General features: G+C 52.9%; 1 protein-coding gene across 6 annotated transcripts in view; it reads right to left on the reverse strand.

The window, feature by feature from the left end:
* Nucleotides 1-15,125, reverse strand: part of SOX5 (SRY-box transcription factor 5) — a 178,080-nt gene that overhangs the window by 26,628 nt on the left and 136,327 nt on the right. For all 6 annotated transcript variants that reach the window (XM_066590774.1, XM_066590773.1, XM_066590772.1 and 3 more), the window contains 3 exons: nucleotides 13,968-14,059; nucleotides 6,660-6,803; nucleotides 1,943-2,120 (listed from right to left, as the gene is read on the reverse strand). In XM_066590774.1, the coding sequence (XP_066446871.1) occupies nucleotides 1,943-2,120; nucleotides 6,660-6,803; nucleotides 13,968-14,059 (414 nt within the window). The remainder of the gene's footprint in view (nucleotides 1-1,942; nucleotides 2,121-6,659; nucleotides 6,804-13,967; nucleotides 14,060-15,125) is intronic.

Below are 15,125 nucleotides of genomic sequence, written 5' to 3' on the forward strand. Positions count from 1 at the left end.
GGGGTCTGATCAGTAAATAGACTATGCAGGGGTGGGGTATTAATCAGTTAATAGACTATGATATAATACAGTGGGGCGGGGCACTAATCAATAAATACACAATGATATAACATAGAAGGGATGGGGCACCAATTAGTAAATAGACTATAATACAACTGGGGTGGGCATCCATCAGTAAATGGAGTGAAATAATGCAGCAGGGGCGGAGCCTATTCAGTAAATAGACTACAATGGGGTCTAGTAAGGGTTAACCCCACTGAGGATACAAAGTAACAGGATAAATTCCTTCTGTATACACAGGAAGCGCGGTGTTTACATAAGAAGTCATCACATATGGCGGAGGGAGCGCGATGAACGGACGCACATCCCCATCGGTTTGACAATAGAACCAAAAGCGTTTAGGGCTGGTCATTGTATGTTTGTGCACCCGTTGGTATAAACTCTTGCGCGGTCTGAATCACGAACCACGTCCGGAATTAACACTCGTTTTGACTTCCACTCGTAAACATCTTAATTGGACGCGACTTCGAGAACTTTTGTTAATTGCATAAAAAATAAAGAAATCCAATTTCGGACTGCGGCTCAACACGGGTGTAGGGCGACACGGAAAACCTGTAAGACACGGAACTGTTCAACATAAGACCTTCACGGAATGATGACTGGATATATGGGGAGGTGGAGTGTTACCTGTAGGACCGCCAGCCACAGTGCTGCACCCCAATGAATGAACCTGTAAGAGTACCTGCACTTCACAACGCTCCCGCCTGCACCATGTAGCGCTGTCGCCAGCTGCTGGGAGGAGCCGACACTGGCCGACAGAGCAGGAGGGTGCGCACGCTCTGAACTGAAAGGGCAGGTACTAAGAGTAGAGCTGTCAATCAATGCATCATTGACCCGCCCACTGTCCTTACTTTTTCTGGATCAACATGTCTAGGTTCACCCAGATTTAAAAGGGATATCTTCATTATTAAAGCGGAATCTCACATTAGATTTAAAGGGGATATCGTCATTGGAATAAATGGTGATATCTTCATTATTAAAGGGATTTCATCATTAAGGGGTTGAGTTAATTAGATTTAAAGGGAATGCCTTCATTGTATTCATTGGGGATCTCATCACTGGATTTAAAGGTGATATTGTCATTATTAAAGGGGATCTAATTAGAGATGAGCGAGCGTACTCGGAAAAGCACTACTCGCTCGAGTAATTTGCTTTATCCGAGTATCGCTGTGCTCGTCCCTGAAGATTCGGGTGCCGCTGCGGCTGACAGGTGAGTCGCAGCGGGGAGCAGGGGAGAGCGGGCGGGAGAGAGGGAGAGAAAGATCTCCCCTCCGTTCCTCCCCGCTCTCCCCTGCAGCTCCCCGCTCCGTGCCGGCACCCGAATCTTCAGGGACGAGCACAGCGATACTCGGATAAAGCAAATTACTCGAGCGAGTAGTGCTTTTCCGAGTACGCTCGCTCATCTCTAGATCTAATCATTAAAAGTGTTGTGTTCATTGGATTTAAAGGGGGTGCATTCATTCAAGTGGTGTGTCCATGAGCTTTAAGGCGGTTTGGTTTATTAGATTTAAAGGGGATGTCTTCATTATTAAAGATCTTATTAGATTTAAAGGGGTTGGGATCATTAGATTTAAAGGGGATGTATTCATTGCCATATATCACCTTGCTATTCCCTACAACATAGACCCCCAGCTGATGACTGGCCCACTTCCGCACTACTATGGTAAAAATAATGGCGGATTGAGCGATCTTCTTCTACGTAGCTCACATAATAATTAGATCCAACGGCGCTGATGCAGCGTATGGCAGCCGTTTCCAGAGAAGTGGCGCAGGGGAAGCAGAAGTCACTCTCCAGCAATCACAAGAGGAGCTCCGCTGCGACCTTCAGCTCAGCTTCAGCGAGATCACAGTACAGCGTGGGCATTAATGTCGTGTCACTCACCTATAGAATTAACTCTGACGGGTGGGCTGGCGAGCGTGGAGGAGATGGACGGTTTGTGTGAACTGTTGCCGCTACTCATCCTCGATGTTGGGATGTGCGGTGAAGTGGGCGATGCGGGCGATTTACTGTCTGACATCTTGGGCTTGGCAGAGAGGTTCAGCGGCTGTGCCACGTCGTCCTGTGAGTGACACAATGAAGATACTCATGAGTAATAACCAAGGGCTAACCAATAACCCCAAAAACACTCAGCTGATGTGACCCCAGATTTACTGCCCCCTCCCACAATCCTCCGATCTGCACCACCTGGGTATATAGCTCTGTTCATCCTGGTCCTCCCGTTTCATGAATAAAATGTCAGAACCACAGTGAAGACTGACGCTTACACGCACACTAATGCAGTTCTCATCCTGCTGCCGCTCTGTGTTATGGGCATCTATCTGGGCACTATGGAGGGTTTAACCTTGTTTCAGACCCCCAGGGGGACGAGGCCGGAATGAAAATGCAAAGTGATCTGCAGTCACAAAGACTAAGAGTAACACAGCGGTGTGAGGGACGTCGTTCTGCGCCCGCTCACCCCCATGACTTGAAGGGCGCAAGGATTGAATCCAATGTCAGATGTCGGCATGTCTCCTCCGATAATCACAACGCTTGGCAGGATCATCGCCGGTGTCACAGCCTGGAGGCAAGATCCGTCACCAGGAACGAGGCGGATAAGATCGCCAGCTCTTGTGTCGCTTTGGGTGTGGTCTCCCTCCAGAGACCCAAAATAAAACAGGAGTTACAACCTCCTCAGCTGCACTCTGTGTCAGTCTAAACTGCAGTTCTAGCATTCTATTCAGGAAACAGGTGACTATAGGATAGGTGAGTACAGTCTATTACTCCCTGTTATCAGCCATGTAAGACTGGGGGAGGGGACTGTAGGACAAGTGAGTGCAGTCTATTACTCCCATTTATCAGCCATGTCAGGCTGGAGAAGGTGAGTGTAGGATAGGCGAGTACAGACTATTACTCCCTGTTATAAGCCATATCAGGCTGGGGGAGGGGACTGTAGGAGAGTACAGATTATTACTCCCTGTTATCAGGCATGTCAGGCAGGGCGAGGGGACTGTAGGACAGGTGAGTACAATCTATTACTCTCTATTATCAGCCATTTAAGACTGGGGAAGGGGACTGTAGGATAGGTGAGTACAGTCTATTACTCTCTGTTATCAGCCATTCAGAGTTAGGTCTGGGGTGTGCATGTAGTCTGGACATCAGTCTCCTCCCCCAGGGCCATGCACTTAAAGAATCAGCATCAGAGATCAGCGGTTCCTCAGTGACGATGACGCTAATTGGAGACATCTCGTCTGATCCCAGGTAACGGTCATGTCAGTGTGATAATCTGCAGCCATAGGTGACAGCTGGCCTACATAGCGCAGCCTCCTTCACCCTGCGCCTGGATACATCGCTCGTGAAACAGTGCGGCGCTCTGCGGCACGAAACAGACGGGCAGATTAAATGCGGCCCAGCACGTGTCCGTCAGCGCAGGGAGTCACACAAGCTCCCAGCGGTCTGGAATGGAGGAGTCTCGGGAGGGGGGACGTTCTGTCCGAAGGTTGGCCTGACTGAAGGCGATGAATGCGGCGCGGCGTCCATGCTGACCCACGGCCTAATCCATCACCATGTTTGCCCCGTGTCAGCCAGAACCCTGACAAAGATGTTGAGACAGCCGACATCCGGAGGGACAGCCTGCTCCTCACATGTCATTTACGGGAGACTGACGCGGCGGTTAATTGCTGGACAGAAGCGTTTCTAGGGTCATCGCCATAAGAGGATGTATAATGGGGTCAGAACATCCGAAGCTCCTTCTAAGTTATCCACAAAACCATTGCGGCCTAACCATGGACTCACCGCCGGTCATTACTGAAAGGGCAGTGTACAAAGAATGCAGCAAATGTCTCCAGCTCATGAGTAGAATGTGAGAACTGCCTGCGTGTCAGTCTTCACTGCAGAGCAGGAGGGGCTGCTCCTCGTCCAGCAGGTGGGGGGTGATCTGTGCCGCAGGTGGATAATCAGTCGCACAGCTCACTCATTACGATGGCACAGATGAAAGGTCTGTCGTCGCAGGTCAGTCGGGCGACGGAGGACATGCAGCGCGCCGTGTCTGTCAGCCACCGCCGCCATTAGGACACAATCTTGTTCTTTTATTACCAGTGAACTCTGCCGGATGGCGCAGCGGGGGAGGCGAGTGAAATCAATGTAGAGGGCTTCCAGGCTGAGCTCCGGGGTCGCCGCTCGGCTGTCATTTCCAGGTATTATCTTCGCCTTCTCTCTCGCACGCTTTCGGTCTCCTACTGGCACACAGCAGATTGAAAACAGCAGGGCTCACTCCGCGCTCCGCTATTCCACAGCCCTTTTCAGAGGTTTCTCCCTTTTTTGTCCTTTTTCTTTCTTTTTTTTTTTTTTTATTTGTAATTTGCAAATGTGACGGACGCGCTGAGCTCTGCTGCATCACCGGAACGCAGGGACTCCAGTTAACCCCTTCCTGGCCTCTCACTATTATAGGAAGGAGGAGGCTTCATCCTTCACTCATAAATGTACCAGAAAAAGTTTTGCAACTCTCTAATAGACTTTTCGTTTGATTTAGCTCAAAATCTCTGCTTGCTGTCTGTGAGTGGAAACATGCTCAAACCCATCCTGACCTGGAACTGCTGATCGCTCACAATGTCCCAGTGCAGACAGTCCTGAACATCAGACCGATACATTGTAACAACCCAGATGCAGAGAAAGATTTGTGTTCAGCTTGTAGAGGATTGCACAGCGCCTTCAGCAGTTGTCCCACAGGTGCTGGCCCCCAGCTTAGTGCCCCCAGGAATTGGCCCACAGGTGCTGGCCCCAAGCTTAGTGCCCCCAGGGATCGTCCCACAGGTGCTGGCCCCAAGCTTAGTGCCCCCAGGGATCGTCCCACAGGTGTTGGCCCCCAGCTTAGTGCCCCCAGGGATCGGCCCACAGGTGCTGGCCCCAAGCTTAGTGCCCCCAAGGATCGTCCCACAGGTGCTGGCCCCAAGCTTAGTGCCCCAAGGATCGTCCCACAGGTGCCGTCCCCCAGCTTACTGCCCCCAGGGATCGTCCCACAGCTGCCGACTCCCAGCTTACTGCCCCCAGGGATCGGCCCACAGCTGCCGACTCCCAGCTTACTGCCCCCAGGGATCGGCCCACAGGTGCCGTCTCCCAGCTTACTGCCCCCAGGGATCTACCCATAGGTGCCGTCTCCCAGCTTAGTGCCCCCAGGGATCGACCCATAGGTGTTGGCCCCCAGCTTAGTGCCCCCAGGGATCGTCCCACAGGTGCTGGCCCCAAGCTTAGTGCCCCCAAGGATCGTCCCACAGGTGCTGGCCCCAAGCTTAGTGCCCCCAGGGATCGGCCCACAGGTGCCGTCTCCCAGCTTACTGCCCCCAGGGATCGACCCATAGGTGCCGTCTCCCAGCTTACTGCCCCCAGGGATCGTCCCACAGGTGTTGGCCCCCAGCTTAGTGCCCCCAGGGATCGGCCCACAGGTGCTGGCCCCAAGCTTAGTGCCCCCAAGGATCGTCCCACAGGTGCCGTCTCCCAGCTTACTGCCCCCAGGGATCGGCCCACAGGTGCCGTCTCCCAGCTTACTGCCCCCAGGGATCGACCCATAGGTGCCGTCTCCCAGCTTACTGCCCCCAGGGATCGTCCCACAGGTGTTGGCCCCCAGCTTAGTGCCCCCAGGGATCGGCCCACAGGTGCTGGCCCCAAGCTTAGTGCCCCCAAGGATCGTCCCACAGGTGCCGTCTCCCAGCTTACTGCCCCCAGGGATCGGCCCACAGGTGCCGTCTCCCAGCTTACTGCCCCCAGTGATCGGCCCACAGGTGCCGTCTCCCAGCTTACTGCCCCCAGGGATCGACCCACAGGTGCCGTCTCCCAGCTTACTGCCCCCAGGGATCGACCCACAGGTGCCGTCTCCCAGCTTACTGCCCCAGGGATTGGCCCACAGGTGCCGTCTCCCAGCTTACTGCCACCAGGGATCGGCCCACAGGTGCCGTCTCCCAGCTTACTGCCACCAGGGATCGGCCCACAGGTGCCGTCTCCTAGCTTACTGCCACCAGGGATCGGCCCACAGGTGCCGTCTCCTAGCTTACTTCCCCCAGGGATTGGCCCACAGGTGCTGGCCCCTAGCATAGTGCCCCCAGGGATTGTCGCACAAGTGTGTCCCCCAGCTTAGTATCCTCAGGTCTTGTCCCCCCAGTTTAGTGCCCTCAGGGGTCGTCTCCCCAGCATAATACCTGCCCACAGAAGTCATCCCACAGGTGATGTCCTTACAGCTTAGACTTACCAGGGGTCATCAAACTGGTGTTGACCCCACAGCTTAGTGTCCTCAGGTCTTGTCCCCCATCTTAGTGTCCCTAGGGATTGCCCCGCAGCTCCTCAGATCTTGTCCCCCAGATTAGTGCCCTGAGGGGTAGTCTCCCCATTATAGTACTGTCCCTCAGGGGGTCATCCCACAGGTGCTCTCCTCTAGCTTAGTGCCCACAGGAGTCGTCTCACAGGTGATGTTCTCACAGCTTACTGCCCTCAGGGGCCACCAAACAGCTGATCGCTAACATGGATCGTCCCCCATCTTAACATCCACAAATTTCGCTCCCAGCTTAGTGCCCACAGGAGGCATCCCCAGCTTCCCCAACAGAGCTGAAAGTGGATGCACCATTCTGTGTACCTTGGATTTGGGCGGCGGGCTGTTTGTACTCTTCTCGGTGTTCATACTTGTTGGAGAAACAGCAGCGAGGTTCCCCTGCGGCATCCCTGGCATCTTGTTCCCCGGAGACACCTGCATGGCAGCGAGCTGTGCGGCGTATAGTTGCTGTAGAGAGAGAGAGATAGAGAAAGAGAGGTGAGGGGGGCGACACACGGCAGGAGCTGTCACTTTAACGCTGCCTGTCTCACGGGAGGAAAGATGGACGTCACGCGGACACCGAGGGGATGACAGCATGAAAGGAGACGTCCAGGCGGCAAAGTACGGCTGCAGAATGAAGAATGGGGACGAGCTGTATGGAAGTAGTGCTGAGCCACACCAGCGGACCACAAGCTCCATCATGGCCTAGGTGTTCATCATGCAATATCTTCACTAATTCTACACACCTTGAACAATACAACTACCCTCAGCATTCTGTCTGTACGGAGTGGCGCAGCACCACTACCCTCAGCATCCTGTCTGCACAGAGCGGCGCAGCACCACTACCCTCAGCATCCTGTCTGCACAGAGCGGCGCAGCACGACTACCCTCGGCATCCTGTCTGCACGGAGCAGCGCAGCACCACTACCCTCGGCATCCTGTCCGCACAGGGCGGCGCAGCACCACTACCCTCAGCATCCTGTCTGCACAGAGTGGCGCAGCACCACTACCCTTGGCATCCTCTCTGCACGGAGCGATGCACCACCACTACCCTCAGCAGTATCTTTGGATCTCCTCGTCCTCCTAATTCCGATCCGAGTCATAGAACAGACAGAAGTAATGAAATCAGATATGATACCTTTTATTGGCTAACAAAAATACATGATGTTATAGCGAGCTTGCGAACCTCTCGGGCTCTTTGTATTTTTGTTAGCCATTAAAAGGTATCATATCTACAAGATTACGTGGTTTGTCTTGCTGGGAACATTCACACAATGTAATGGGGGAAGGATGTGACGGCGAGGTCCCGCACACCTTGTGCCTCTTGAACTCAGAATTGTAGTTTATCCTTCTATAATGGCAGATGGCAATGAGGCAAGGGGGCTCGTCTGCCTTGTGGTCAAGCCGCTCTGACACGAGACTCACGAAGCGAAGACACGACCAGAAGAGGATGAGCGGATCGAGGAAAAGAAGGCGAAGTCTCCCCTGAAAACGCAGACGGGAGATGTGATGATTTCAGGGGGATTCTAAGCGAATGCACGGAGGCGGCTAATGCGATGTGACAGCCGCGGCCGCCGCTCTTCACTGGGCAAAACACACTTGGTTGCTGGGTTGGTTGAGGGCCAAGAAGACGCGATAGGAACAGGGGCGACGCAGCTCCTCAAGACGTCACATGGGGTGACGTGGTGACTGAATATCAAAGTGACTGAGTGAACGGCGACCGCTATGGGGGAGACACGCATACTGAGGAGTCTGCGAGAAGTCACTGCTATGATCGGAAAAGCACGCAAAATATAGAAGGTCGATAGAAACGTCATTCTGGAACGCACTATTCTGTGTTGTAAAGTGACGTCACAACAAATCACCGGACGCACGTCAGGATTCCATGGGGTTAAAGATGCTCTGTAGCACCAAGTACCGCTTTCTGGCAATCACGTGTTACGTATTTATGGCACAGGGAGAACCTAACTGTAAGCGTGGAGCCGGTTAGAGCAGCACATGATGCCACAAGGCCACTCATATCTACTGGTGTGGAAAGGGTTACATCCCCATCGCTGAGGCTCTGGGACTTCGTCGCACTGCAGTGAGCGCCATAGCCACCAATGGAGACAATATGGACCAGCGGCCGTCCGGACCAAAGCAGCACAGGGGCGACTCATCCAGGAGATCACAGACGAATATGTATAGACCCGCCAGCTGCACTCGTCTCCGGTCAGTAATGTGCTGCGCAAGGTGGAAGATGTGGATCCCCTTACACAAGTAGGCACAACTGTAAGGGATTCAGCAGGACAGTCCTGGATTTTGGACCACCCCATCAACGAGCCCCCAACCCTCCGTCCAATACCAGTAGTGAAAATCCTCTTCTTCATTTGCTCCGTACAGCGTAGCCTGAGAAAAGGTGTCCACAGCAGGGGGTAGGCTTTTGGGCATTAGGTGCTACTGAAAGTGAGTGGCAGAGGAACAAAGGGGGTGCTGGACTAGCAGAGGCGCAGAGCGGGCGCCGGGCAAAGCAAAGCAGAGGCGCAGAGCGGGCGCCGGACTAAGCAGAGGCGCAGAGCGGGCGCCGGACTAAGCAGAGGCGCAGAGCGGGCGCCGGACTAAGCAGAGGCGCAGAGCGGGCGCCGGACTAAGCAGAGGCGCAGAGCGGGCGCCGGACTAAGCAGAGGCGCAGAGCGGGCGCCGGACTAAGCAGAGGCGCAGAGCGGGCACTGAGCTTAATGAGGTGCACTGGACTAATAGGGGGCACAGAGAATACTATGGGTGGGGTGGGGGTTTACTGAGAGATTCATTGGTAGTAGCGGCAGTATGGGAAGTTTGTATGGACAAGATTCTTAGCATGAGTCTGAGCCCAGAGTTACTGGTTATTACTGGAGGTAACTGCACTGTAATCACTATTGCTGTATAACTGGTAACTGACTACATTATTACTGTGAGGGGGCACAGAGGGCATGGCTTAATGTAATAAAGAAAACTGCCACCAGTGTTAGGGGGCCTTTAGTTTATACAAGGATGATATTGGTTTGGAATAAATGGCCATCACTTTGTTTTGCGCTCCCTCACCTGGACGATCAGAAAGGGGTGACGGCGCAGCGGGTCTTTATTCCAATTTCTTTTTGTAAATCCTTTCCCTACGTTGCAATAAATAGGCGCGGGGACGGTCGGCCTCACACCTACACGGCGCTGCGAGCAGCGCATGAGCTAATGTTTACTCACTGACTCCGGCACATTTCTTGTCAGGAGCGGTCGGCTCCGAAATACTAACTAAACACAGCTGCAAATTATTTTTAGGAGGGTTTTAGGTTGAGATCCGTGACAACTTTCTGACGGGCTCCCGAGGTAGGAGGCGAGGAGAGGACGTTATAACCGATGGCGCGAGAAAGGTGGAACAGTACAGAATAATGTAACCTTACAGTCAAAAAGATGAATGACAAACTCAGCTCTACTACATCCGGACGCTGCACCACAATGAGGAGAATGATGGAGGATGGATGGCAGCGGGGGGGACTCAATGCTCCCCGTCAGATGAAGCATTGCCTGTGCAGCCCTCTTTTGGATGATGGCGGACCTCGGCGTCCGACCCTTTCGCTGATCGCTGGTTTCCCTCCCATCCTCCGCGCGGCGTGCTGTAATCTATCACAATATGCTGCAGCATCTGCCGCTCCATATGATGTATGACCCGTTTGATTGACCCTCTTCATGTCGTTGCAGAGTAACTGATCATTACGAGAGGAGGCAGAAGGAGCTCGCGCCTCGCCGAGGTCATCAATCAGCGAGGAATCGTCAATACACGAGATGCTACACAACGTCCGCAGCACAGCAGAGCTGAGCGTGTCATTTAACGCTTTGTGATCACAGTGGCCGTGTAGCATCACTCCTTTATTGCATCTGCAGAGTAGTACTTTCTTTCTAAGACTTTTTTTGAGCTGCTTGGACATGTAACAGCGCAGAAGTGACGGCGCTCAGCTCTGCTACACGCGGAGGCTTGCTGGCAGCGAGAGGGTTTCTGCAGGATAATAAATGGTAGAATTGTTAGGATGTCCTCGCTAATCAACAATCCCTGGCGCTCTCGCCTCATTAATACTCAGGAATTTGGCTCACTTCTTCCGATTTTCGTCCAGCTCCGGTGCCGGAACGCAGCGCTTAATGGTGGCGACTCCCCTGACGCTGAAGCTACAAGGCAGCGAGATCTAGAACTGCTGCTGGAAGATGGCGCAAATGTGAGAGAAAGCTGCGGTTCATGTATCTCAGACTGGAATAAGACAAGGGGGCGGAGCTAAGGTGATACAATGTTGCAACATGTATCAACGCAGTTACTTGCGCATTTTATGTGCGCCAAGTGAGACCTTCGTACCGACCTCGCGGCGGTCTGCAACCAGTGCGAAAAATAAGAAGGAGACAGCGGAGCTGGTGAACTAGCAGCAGCCGGCGCTGTCACCTCACAGAATGGATGCTTATTTATGGAGCGGCCCCCCAGATCTATTTGAGCGGCCCTCACGGCTCGACCCCAGTAACCTCCGGGTGTGACGGGCACCACAGGGTGAGGCTGGCAGAGAATTTATTGTCTCAGACACGATTGGCAGAGGAGAGAAGACCTCCGGGGAATCATCTGTCGCAGAGCCCTCACCTGCCGACAATACCACAATCCCGCCGTTTGCTCTCTTTGTGAATACAATGCTAGCTGGCAGTGAGGACTGACACAGGCAGAGCAGAAGCATTGAAGGACAGGACACAGAGGTCCCACATCATGTGTCATTCAGGGTCTGGGGAAAGTTGGATGTTGACCCTTGCATGCACTATAATGGGGGAGATTTTGAATCTCTACTCTCTGGGGCGCAGAGCTAACACTCTATCAGGTGCGCATCCTTTCCACACTTACAATATAAATCCTGATTATCCTCCATTTGCACCTCACATAATTAAGCACTTATCCCTCCCCCGGCGAGGGGCTCATTAGGCTTCATTCTCCTGATTTCCAGACCGCCGCTGCCATTATATTCACGCCTCGCTTATATTATCACATGAGGTGCAGCGCTGATAATAAGGACTGGAATGACCGTGATGAGTGACAATGTCGCAGCGAGAAGAAGCAGAGATCCAGCCTTGTAAAAGTATTCACCCCCATATTTATATTGTCACATTGAGTACAGAATGGAGAAAATAAAGAGAATATTCTAACGCTTAGGGGCAACATAGAGACAATGCTGCAGCGGCCGCCCCACTGCGGCAGGTAGAACACGGGGAGACCCGCCTTGTAAAAGTATCGCACACCGCCTGCTTCTATTATCACGGTGAGTCCAGCAAGGGAGGAAGTATTAAGGCTGGTAACAATTACGAGGCGCTAACGTTGCTGCTGCCACCCTGGCGCTGCGGGTAGAAGAAGGGGAAACGGGACTTGCGAAAATATTCACACTGCACAATACAGGGATGGGTCATCGCTACAGAGGAAAGCGGGGCGACGACCAGAATCCAACTCCCGCAAGGGGTAGCACTCAGCTGTCTAGGCCCTCAAATCTGCAGGAAACAGCAATCCAGGGTTGGTGGACTACAACTCCCAGCCATAACTATAGGTAAATCCTCTTTATTGTGCCTGGATACACTAGAATTCACTGCAAGAAATACGAGGGGGGGGGGGGGGGGGCACATTCGCCATCTTGCCATTTCCTTTGTCCAAATGTCAAGATGCTGCAGGGCCCCTTCTGGGTGCTGATCACAATGTCAGCGGCTGAGCACAATCTGCCCCCGGGCACAGCCTTTCCACGGGCTTTAATGCCAACCCACATGGGCCAGGGGGCAGGACGAGCGACCTAAATTCTGCGCTGTGGAGAGAGGAAGCGTCTGCCGCCTCCGTGAACACAGAGAATTCAGAGCCAACAACTCCCAACGTCTCCATTTTGCAGCAGGCAGCAAAGCGCTTTCTCAATGATGGTGGTGGCGGCGCTGACTATTGGGCGATTCGCCAGCCTGCCTATTGGCGTTGTGGAAGTAACCTTCCTCTGGAGTGTTAGGAAGAATTTCCATGTGGAGCGCACTTTAGTGTATCAAGATGGCGGACACCAGCTGTTCGCTAGAGAAAAAGCGAAGAGATCAATTGATAAGCGTGTCACAACTGCCACATAAATGAAGAATGGCCTTGAAAACGTGGTAACAGGCGGATACAAATGTTGCACTGTGACATGAAGCCCCGCCCCTTTAGATATATAAAAAGTACACGTTATGTGTGGCGTTCTCTATAGACCCTGCGCCATTTTTCTCTCATAGACAGATGGATGCAGAGACCCCATTCAGTTATGTTCAGCTGAGCCCAAGTAAGAGCGGAATTAGCGGCGGCGACCGTCTCCAGGGATGAGAATGGCGTCTGACGAGCAGCAAGGTGCGTTCTCGCCGGGAGCAGAATTGTATAAAATCTCATTGTTGACGTTGTTTACAGGGGAAATGAAACGCGTTGGATGTGACAATGATGCCAACAGCTGCCGTCCCCTCCTCGGCCGCTCTGCCCGCGCTGCGCCGCTCGCCGGTATTAGTGCCAATTAATCAGCGCTATTGTTGTGTCCTGATTAACAAACTATCGGCCGGAAAATGAGAACAATCACTGGGAGAATTCAAAGCCCCGGGGGATTAAGATCTTTGTGGTGCGACAAGTCGCAGTCGCTCTCAGAAATGCGGCGGCAGCTGCGAGACGCTCGGCGGGATTAAAGATGGTGTCACCTCTGCTCAAGAAGGTCTCTGCTGATTGCATAACTACAATAACGTATTTTCGACTGGAAATCACGAGGATGCGAGAAGACCTGATGGATACGGGGATATTCAAGCACGGGTAAAAGTATTCACCCCCCCTTCAGTTTTTCACGGATTTTTTATTGTTACCTGATAAGCTGAATGCTGAATAGCCCGAGGGGGGCGAATACTTGTGCAGGACTTATAGAGAAGTTTGAAGAGTTTTCGGGGGCTTGGATCCTTTTTGTCCTTGTCCTCCTCCACCTGGGGTTGTGCAGATACACAGGGAATGAATAGTTCTGCAATCAGATGGCTAACGGTGCTGAAGAGCTTTGTGTTCCACGATCGGGGCTAGGGCCACATTTGGGGCAGGTAATGAGGGCGCTGGACCCGTGTTTGGTCTCCACGGTACATATGCGCTGGGTGGCGGTCAAGTTGCTGGGATCCACACGCCTCTGACGTTACAATGCGAGAGATAAGATCCAATTGTGCTCTGAATCCGGTGGTGAAGTCAATGATTAAATGGCATTGTTTGTGCCCGTCCCCGATCTGGGTCACATGTGTCATGTTAACCCCTCCAGCCTGACAGCTTGCAGATATCTCGGCGCCCACAGCTCGCTGCCTTGCAGATCCCTCTATGGACAAACCCTTTAAGGCAGAGAGGATATAAAGCCCCCCCCCCCCCCATTAAAAAGAGGAAGTAATGCTCTGCAGGGCATACAATGCAAGTGCTCTGCGGACTACAACTCCCAGTGTGCCCAGGACACCCTATAAGCCTGCGGAAGTCCTAGAAATCAGCCCTTAGCGCGTTCCAATGAAAAAAAGAGCAAAACTACGAAAAGCGGTGCAATTGTGACTTTCCGTTTGGTGCTCCCATTGTGTTATCTGTGGCGCCTGGAGACGTGCCGGAGGTCTTACCTGTAGCTGCAGAGGCCCCAGGCCCGGGGTGGCAGCAGCAGCGGCGGCAGCTGCCATGGTGGTTGGAATCAGCTGTACGGGGTAAGGGTCACCTGAGGAGGAGAAGAAGAGAGTCGTCAGCACCTTTTATCTCCTCTCCACTTGCACATCGCGCTCCGCCGCGCTTCCCTTCCCTAAGCCGCCTTTTGTGCGCTGCGGCCTCATGAAAAGCTTCTATTGTCTGTCCACCTTTTACTCGCGCTCTTCACAGTCCGAGCCGGGAGAGGAAGGCGAATAAAAAGCGGCAGCAATTAAGGCGGAAACCTTGGCCTCCTTATTAACCGTACATAGGGGACTGGGAAGACAACGCAGTGTGGCGCTCATACAGGAGGCATCTAGGGGCAGCCTAGAATGCAGCATGGCACTTATACAGGAGCACTCTAGAATGCAGTGCGGCGCTCATACAGGAATGTTTAGAATACAGCATGGCGCTCATACAAGGGCTCTCTAGAATGCAGCACAGCACTCATACAAAGGCTCTCTAGAATGCAGCACAGCACTCATACGAAGGCTCTCTAGAATGCAGCACAGCACTCATACGAAGGCTCTCTAGAATGCAGCACAGCACTCATACGAAGGCTCTCTAGAATGCAGCACAGCACTCACACAAGGGCTCTCTAGAATGCCGCACAGCACTCACACAAGGGCTCTCTAGAATGCCGCACAGCACTCATACAAGGGCTCTCTAGAATGCCGCACAGCACTCATACAAGGGCTCTCTAGAATGCCGCACAGCACTCATACAAGGGCTCTCTAGAATGCCGCACAGCACTCATACAAGGGCTCTCTAGAATGCCGCACAGCACTCATACAAGGGCTCTCTAGAATGCAGCACCACACTCATAAAAGGGCTCTCTAGAATGCAGCACCGCACTCATACAAGGGCTCTCTAGAATGCCGCACCGCACTCATACAAGGGCTCTCTAGAATGCAGCACAGCACTCATACAAGGGCTCTCTAGAATGCAGCACAGCACTCATATAAGGGCTCTCTAGAATGCAGCACAGCACTCACACAAGAGCTCTCTAGAAAACAATGCAGCAGTCATATGTGGGCTCTTCAGAATGTAGTGCAGCACTTATATAGGAACTGCCTAAAATGCAGCACAGCACTCTTACG

Source organism: Eleutherodactylus coqui, chromosome 2, assembly GCF_035609145.1.
Source record: "Eleutherodactylus coqui strain aEleCoq1 chromosome 2, aEleCoq1.hap1, whole genome shotgun sequence".
NCBI classification, from domain to species: Eukaryota; Metazoa; Chordata; class Amphibia; order Anura; family Eleutherodactylidae; genus Eleutherodactylus; species Eleutherodactylus coqui.